This window comes from Cryptomeria japonica, chromosome 8 (assembly GCF_030272615.1).
Source record: "Cryptomeria japonica chromosome 8, Sugi_1.0, whole genome shotgun sequence".
Classification (NCBI taxonomy): domain Eukaryota; kingdom Viridiplantae; phylum Streptophyta; class Pinopsida; order Cupressales; family Cupressaceae; genus Cryptomeria; species Cryptomeria japonica.
Genome location: NC_081412.1, coordinates 710,034,031 through 710,042,882, shown reverse-complemented (window position 1 = coordinate 710,042,882; position 8,852 = coordinate 710,034,031). Strand labels below are relative to the sequence as shown.

Genomic DNA, 8,852 nt, shown 5'->3' with positions numbered 1-8,852 from the left:
TGCACGATCTAAAATACATGATGAACATTCATTCATTCCAAAGGAACGATGGAGGCGCCTTACAAACTCCGTTTTATATTATTAAACGTATCGCGCACGTCCTCTAATTCTCATGCAATTTCCCATTTGCTTACCCCACACGTCTATTTAAATGGCGAGGCCTTTTCAAAAATTAACAATTTAAAAAGGCATCATGTAGAGTATATTGTAATGGTTTGATAATTAAAATCTATAATATTAAATTATTAATATTTAGGCTTATTGGAAAGCACTAATGTTAAATAATAATTACACCGGTATACATGATTCCTATTTATGCCACGTCAATGAATCTATCCATGCACTCCTAGTTAAATAAATCATTGACTTTTTATATATTAAAACTATGGGTGATCTTAGGTTTTTTTTGAACTAATCTTAGAACTTTTGGTAAACTTTGGAAGTTGACCATGTCTTTTGACTTGGATTGTCCCACATAAAATTTTAATGGTCGAATTTGTATATGTATATTATTTTTTATTTAGTTTTGTATTTATTGTGATGAATGTTTCTATATATATTACATATTGACAAATGGTTATTTTGTTTTGACTTTATTTTCCTAATCTTTATTAATCTTTATACACACTCTTTTTTACATATTTAACTCCCACCTTATTTTTTTTACATGTATAAATTCTAATACATTTAATTTATTTGAGTGTTTATTACATTATCTACACATTTGCTCTATGAATCACCCATTTAGTAGCAATTGATACATAATGTACTAAAATTTGACTTGCCATCTTGTCCAAACACTCAAATAGCATTCCTTTAGTAAGATATATCCTCTACAACGACTATTGTAAATTATTGTTCTCAAGGCATGGAAGTGTAATCCCACTCATCACCTCCAATAGGCCCTTACTCAAGAAGGAAACAAGATGCCTAATAATCATCCTTAAGTCCTACACGAAATATGTCCAAGTACTAACATCTTGACTAAGGGCTAAAACCTCCTCCTTATGGCCTTCATATTTTGTTAGGAATTGCATGCAAAAATTATCAATTATATGTAGATAAATATTAAACACAGGGATGAAAAAAACACAGAAATAATAACAACAAAGAGACAATATTTAACGTGGTTCACCCAACCTCGGGCTACATGCACCAAATAGAGAGTCTAATATTTTTATCTAGTAAATCAAAACCAATTACAACCAACAATCCCCTTGCAACTCAATACCACTGCAAAATGCTACAAAATTCTCTACTAAAAACCCTAATCCTTAGCCTTTTTATCAAGACTTATGTCGGTTATAAAATTAGGGTTACAACATGTTAACCAATAGAAAAATAACACCTGTTGCCCCTGGACCCCGCAAGGGGTGCTGCCCCCAAACCCCCGTTGAAAAATATGAGGGGAAACCATGCTGATAGAAGTAGGGAAAATTTAACCTCCATGTCTGATTAGGCTCCATATAACAATATATTTATGACAAATGATGCATATTGGGCTAGATAAATCCTATTTATTGAACACCACACATTCCATACTATCAACCTTGCATGAACCAAGTGTTAGGAACCGGGAAGGACAACTGAGAGGGGGGGGGGGGTGAATCAGTTGTCAATAAATTATAACCCAAAACAAATTATTTCAACTTAAAACTCTGTGCCGGTAAAACAGATTAACAGTTATAGCAGTACTGGTACAACTTAATGCATGAAACAGAAAGCAAAACACATCTGCAACACATGACACAGATTTTGACGTGGAAACCCTGTAAGGGGAAAAACTACGGTGGGAAACCTTACCCACAATCAGATGATACTACTATAGATAGTAAGTGAATACAATAAGGGGTCTACACATGCAGAAAGACCAACTGCCTAGAGCTCATTGCTCAATCACAAAATAGGAGTCACACTGACTACAATTGGATGGTTAAATACAATAACAATGTACTGCTTCAATATAACATCTACAATGCTGGATTCAGTACCGGTTTAAGCTCTGACCATGAGTGCCAAACACCTTCATAACCTTTCCTTCAACCTTCAAATAATATCTGCGTGATTCGCACAAGGATCTGCTTATCTTCGCTCTTCACAATGATCTTCAATATTCACACACACTCATACATACACTCATACATCTTACAATTATTTATACAAAACCTAAGACCTCATGATTAGGTCGGCTCCCTAAAGATATTACATTTAAATCAATTACAAAATACGTCTGGATGCAATACAATATGTCGGCCTCAATACATTTATACATTATCCAATCAATAAACCATTTCCAAAACATGTCGCGCTAATCTGGAACATGATATCTTGTATCGGTCCATAACCTAGACCTATCTATCGGTTACGACAAATATGTGAACCCGATTAGTCCAATATTAAAAATGCCAAATGTAAACATCCAATCCATGTCTTTGACATAACCAAACGATCTCTAGATGATAACAAGTCATCATTAACTTCCTGAGCTATCTGTGAAACATATAAGCTACCTGTGAAACATATACCGGTGACTATGCATAAGCCAATATCCATACCGGGACCACAATGTGCCGGTTCAACAACAAACCAATATAACCAGAGTGCCAAATCAACAATGTAGACCTCCAGAAAGATAAGTGTTGACATCAATGACAAAACCAATGCAACACATGACGAAGACATCCATAATACCAACAATCTCCCCCTTTGGCATTGATGGCAACACTAGATGAAAAAACATCTAAGTGCCAAAAACAGAATGCCAAATACCAACAATCTCCCCAAATAGATCAATACAAAGTTCTGTACTAGAAACAGAAACAATATAACCAAAACCAAAATATATCTCTCCAAGTACAATGTTTTTCCATAGACATCTCTCCCCCTTGGACATCAAATGCCAAAGTAGTCAAGAATCAAAATCAGAACATAACATATAGCTAACTACTCCCCCTGAGCAATAGCTCTCCTTCATCAAAATCGGAAAAAGATTTTTCTGTTAGTCCCTACCGGTTTGATGCCAATCTTCATCATTCAAGTCTCTGTCGGTGGGGTGATTACCCCAAGCTTCTCTCTGAGATATTCAAATATTTCCTTAGGCAAAGGCTTTGCAAAAATATCTGCAATTTGCTCTTTAGTATTCACATAAACCAATCTCACTTCATTTGCTTCAACATTTTCTTTCAGAAAATTATACTTAATAGAAACATGCTTTGTTTTAGAGTGAAATATCGGATTCTTTGATAAATCTATTGCTGTTGAATTATCACAGTAAATAATTACCGGTTCTTTGCATTTTACCTTGATATCCTTCAACATTTGCTTGATCCATAATACATGAGTGCAATTAGTTGCTGCTGCAACATATTTTGCTTCTGTTCTAGATAAATGTACAAGTCTGCTTCTTGTTGATCCATGAAATTAATCTTCTGCCAAGAAAGAATGCACCGCTAGAAAGATAAGTGTTGACATCAATGACAAAACCAATGCAGCACATGATGAAGTCATCCATAATACCAACACCAAGAACTCTTAAATGCTCCCCTAAACCTTAGCATTTTGGAATCATATACCTAGCTTATCCTTGAAGCCTACTAGGATAGAAGCTTAACATCTCATTTGCCTATTACTTGCAATCTCATCGTATCCAAAGATTGCCTCAACCATATTCAACATTGAGGAGCTAAGGCAATGGAATTTTTTCCTCGAGTGGTATTCTAAAACACCACCCCTACAAAGTGGGTCACATAAAGAGCCTACTACCCAGCCCACTAGAAACCTAAAACCACATCTTAGATTTAAACACTATCGACCAATCCTTAAAACATTAGCTAGAAGGACTTTAACCACTAAAATTTCCCAATGCTTGACAAATAAATGTCAAATAATAAGCTACCACCATTGTCTTGTAGTCATAACATCAAATTGCTAACAAGAAACACAATACACAATGAATATTCTTGTACATGACTTCCATTCCAAATCTATCGTCATCATATCATTAATATTGATATTATCACCAAGCACCCATATGAGGTGTGGATTTATCGGGGGATGATCCCGACCCATATGCCTAGAAAGGCCCTTCCAATCCAACACTAAATAAATTTCCAAGGTAGCAAAATTTATTAAACTTATGCAATGGTTTGCTAAAGAATTCACAACACATATTTGGTCCCTATCATCATGCTTAAGATCAACATTTTCAAATTTCCCCATCCATGAGAGAAAAAGGAAAGGCCCTCTTGCTTAGCCAATTCAAAACGCTTGCAATAAATGCAAAGAAAACTAGATTATTCTCGTAGAGAAGCACGATATGACATGCATAAGAAAGCCAAAAAGCCAAATAAAACCCTAACAAAACCTTATAGATTATTTCATTCTAAATGCATAAGAAATTACTTTTATTTCTCTATAATAACAAAGAACTCAATCCCTCATCATATGAGAATTCACTTCTTACCTTATATGAAAATAGTATGCTAACCAGTTATTGTTGATTAGACACCTTAAATGCTAGATTGAGATCCCTTTAAAGATGAGAATAAGACCCCATTGTCTATAATCTCACCAACTAAAATTGATTAACCTTTTTGACGAATTAAAAAGGGTTCTATTCTTGCCTTACATATACTTGAAAGAGATTTAGAGACCCTAATCCCCTTAAAACATATCGCCTTCCTATAAGTACATGTACCTTGGCCATAAAATCCGTGTATTCAACCTAATATTAAATGAAATGTGGCAAACAAAATGATTTATCCTCATATAAGGTTGCATTAAAATTAGGACGTTATGATTAGGAAATAGACACCCAACTTGCCTCCCTCACAAATACAACTCAGATCATTTAAAAAACAAAACAAAAAAAACTTGAACTTAGCTGTACATTGTTAGTTTACGTGGGTCACCCAGAATTAACCCAGCAATTAAAAATAAATAAATAAAAATAAATGTTTCTCCTACAAATTTTTAATGACGTAAAACTTCCGTAATAAATTACTGTAACACGGATGACGTCATGATGGAAACTTCAATTCCACTGGCGGAATCATTAAGCAGTATATACTGATTTTGCCAATATTATCTTAATTGGCTTTGAGATCCAGTGGCGTTAAATAGGATGGTGTGCCATGGACAGGATGAGGCAAAATCTTGAGCTTCTCAGATCTCATCCTTCGGGAGCGTTTCAAACATAGAGAACCTTTTCAGAATTTAGGTCTCTTTAAAGCAGAGTTGTGCTAAAAAGGTAGCTATTTCTAGCTGAAAACTGTTATTTTTGTCGAATTTGGGATTCTGAAGAGATCTGTTTGCTGAATCCAAGCGGAAGGCTACGTGGTACGCAATTGGGTTTTGTTTGAATTTGGTGCCAGCATTTGGGTATAGTTTAAATTTGCTTTATGCAATGGGGTACTGCTTATGTTTTGTGTAAACATTTGGGTATTCTATGAATTAGGCTGTTCTAATTGGTTTGGGGCATTTCCTTTAAGCACTAGGCATGCAAATTATATTTCTGTGTGTACTTCATTGGAACAATTGGTGTCATGGAGATGCTATTTTTTTTATCAGTATAATTTGAAGCACTTAGTGTTTAGGAGAAAATGTTCAGAAAAAGAAATATTACAGTTCCTGTGTGCACTTTGATGAAGTGATTGGTGTTTTGGCGGATTTTTTTCCCTTCATTATAGATAACTTTGTACTTTGTTTTGGGAAGTTTGCTCTGGCCAGACATGCGGAGATCTGTTCTGAAACTCTGAACATTTAGTGATTGGGTGCAAAACAGTGATGGGAGAAGTCTCTGTGATTGAACTGTGTTAAATTCTGTCTTTGACTGGGTCAAAACAGGGGCTATAGATGTAAAATTCTTGATAGTTGCATTTTATTGTTGGTTAACAAAGACCTGGAACGTGGGCTACATCAGTCCTTTGATTAATGAAATTAAATGTTGAGTCGTTGGAATTGCATTAGTCTTTGATGGGCATACAGTGTGAACATTTCCTAAACGTTTGGTGGTCGTGCATGGTTGATGTTAGATCTTTTCTTGTATCATATCTTCTTACTGGACCTTTAAATTAAAAAAATGAGATAAATTCTCAAAAGATCTACAATCTTTGAGGTCTCCAATATTAGGAAGCTAATAATGGTATCGAAATTTACTGAAGCTTTTTAATTTCTCATATTTCATAAGCATTGCTGTTGCTTTTTGGAAACACCAAAGTTCTAATGAAAATTGGATCAGTAAGTAGTGCTTAGAACTGTCTTAAGTATTTTACAATTGAATAAGATGAGCAACAATGTTCTTCCCATTTTGTGAAACAGGTTACAATAGATAAGTGGAATGTTTTCTTCCTCTTAAATAGTTAATTCACACCAAAATGCTTAAGCAGGGTCTTCACATAATTGAAAATGACATTCTCATTTTGTGAAGCAGTCTGGACTTAAACAAGTGGATTCTTTTCCTGCTGTAAAATAGTTAGAACCTAGATTTTCTTGGGATACCTTATACAATTATATCTTGTGGATCATGTGGAATAACAACTGATATGTTTCTTTGCTTGGATAGATTATTTTCTAGGTGGTGGTCAGGACATTAAGGTCATAATGAAGGCTCTCATATTGGTTGGTGGTTTCGGAACCCGTCTTCGTCCCTTGACACTGAGTGTCCCCAAGCCTCTGGTGGACTTTGCAAATAAACCAATGATCTTGCACCAGGTTTGGTCACATACTCTTCTAAGTGTGATTCGTTAAATATTTTTGCCTCACTTATAATAATACTGCCAAATTGAACTGGAAACTCTGAGCAGATAGAAGCACTCAAAGCTACCGGTGTTGATGAAGTTGTACTAGCCATCAATTATCAGCCTGAGGTAAATTGTAGGTTTTTTTTTCTCATAGCTAGATCTTGTCTTCTCTAAAGATAATGATGAAAACTAAAGACTTTTTGTTTGGCTTAGGTTATGCTAAGCTTCTTGAAGGACTTCGAATCAAAAATTGGGATTAAAATTACATGTTCTCAGGAAACTGAGCCCATGGGTACTGCAGGGCCTTTAGCCCTTGCAAGAGACAAGCTAATAGATGGATCTGGAGCACCATTTTTTGTTTTGAACAGTGATGTCATTAGCGAATACCCATTAAAGCAAATGATTGAATTTCATGCAAAACATGGAGGGGAAGCATCTATCATGGTGACCAAGGTGAAATTTGCTCTTACACATGGAATCCTGTGACTTTGCAATTGCCTAAAGTAAATTATTACGTTCAAAATTTATCCTAATGATTATAAAAACAAACACTGATTATTTTCTTGTACTAGGTTGATGAACCATCCAAATATGGTGTTGTGGTCCTCGATGATGAGACAGGGCAGGTAGAGAGGTTTGTGGAGAAGCCCAAAATTTTTGTTGGCAACAAGATCAATGCAGGAATATACCTTCTGAACCCTAGTGTTTTAAACCGAATCTCATTGAGACCTACATCCATAGAAAAGGAAGTGTTCCCAAAAATTGCAGACGAGAAGAAGCTATTTGCTATGGTCTTGCCTGGTTTCTGGATGGATATTGGGCAACCCAAAGACTATATTTCAGGCTTGAGGTTGTATCTAGATTCTCTTCGGAGAAAATTCTCTGAAAAGTTAGCAAATGGATCTCACATTGTTGGAAATGTGATAATTGACAATACTGCAAAGGTAGGTGATGGTTGCTTGATTGGGCCAGATGTGGCGATTGGCCCAGGTTGTGTGATTGAGGCAGGGGTGAGATTGTCACGTTGCACCATTATGCGTGGGGTTCGCATTAAGAAGCATGCTTGTGTCTCTGGCAGCATCATTGGTTGGCATTCTACTGTTGGTCAGTGGGCTCGGGTTGAAAACATGACTATATTGGGAGAGGATGTGCATGTTTCTGATGAGGTATACAGCAATGGAGGAGTGGTGCTTCCCCATAAGGAAATTAAATCCAGTATTCTCAAGCCAGAAATTGTCATGTGATCACAGAGCTGAAGCAGTTGCAGTTGACTACTCGATGAAGTAATAATGATGCCCATGTTGTAGATTTGGGGGCTGATTCACTACGGCTATGTCTTCTTCTCTTCCATTCTGTTTTTTCTTTGTTTTCTGGAGAGAGGATGCGGGGTTCAGATTAGACTTGCACTTTGTTATGTAATCTTCCACTACTTGGCAGTGGAAATATTGTTTAGAGCATTGGAGGGGGGAATTAATTTACTTACAGAGTACTGTGCATTAATTATCGTGCTTGTTTGTGGTTGCATCCACTTGTAGATAAGGATTTGAGCAGGCAAGGGTTTGTAACAGCTCTCAAGTTAAAATGATATTGAATAATTATATCCAGATCAGGATTTGTAATATCAATCTGTGACTAGGGTTTAAATTTGCCAAATTGATCTGCACATGTTTCTTGAGGTTCCTCAAAGTAATACTACAAATATCAGCAGAATCTATAACTTCTTTCAAGTTTGAATTGTATAAAGCAAGTTTGAATAAGATTCACTAATATGTTAAACATACAGTTGGGCACAAAATAATCTTCTATATTACTTCTATCATGTTTGTTTTGGTTACACTGGAAAATCAATTACAATTCTTCATTATCTCCATCTAGGTCAGGAGTTTGACTCCGGCTCTTAGCATTGCCATAGCTTCGTCTAACTGTATCACAGCTTACTAGGTTTCTTCTTCTTGTTAGCAGCCACTATAAACCTGCCTCGTCTCAGTAAAATCCAGCCAGAGCAAGGGAGACCCCCGCAGGGTGCAGGATTTTAACTATTGACCTATTAACTTTCAAGCACTCAGTAGCTGCCAATGGGTCTACTGGCCATACCCTATTCTTGGGGGTTAT

General features: G+C 36.0%; 1 protein-coding gene across 3 annotated transcripts; it reads left to right on the top strand.

Moving 5' to 3' along the window:
* Window positions 1-5,005: 5,005 nt before the first annotated feature.
* On the top strand, window positions 5,006-8,365 carry LOC131071285 (mannose-1-phosphate guanylyltransferase 1). 3 transcript variants are annotated; one of them, XM_058007070.2, is made up of 5 exons: window positions 5,006-5,248; window positions 6,563-6,711; window positions 6,804-6,866; window positions 6,954-7,193; window positions 7,313-8,365. In XM_058007070.2, exons 2-5 carry the CDS (start codon window positions 6,601-6,603, stop codon window positions 7,982-7,984), a joined length of 1,086 nt encoding a protein of 361 aa, XP_057863053.1. In that variant the 5' UTR covers window positions 5,006-5,248; window positions 6,563-6,600; the 3' UTR covers window positions 7,985-8,365. The 3 variants fall into 3 exon arrangements, with proteins under 3 accessions (XP_057863053.1, XP_057863052.1, XP_057863054.1); XM_058007069.1 differs by having other exon boundaries at window positions 5,094-5,337; XM_058007071.2 differs by having other exon boundaries at window positions 5,094-5,379.
* The last annotated feature ends 487 nt before the right edge of the window (window positions 8,366-8,852 follow it).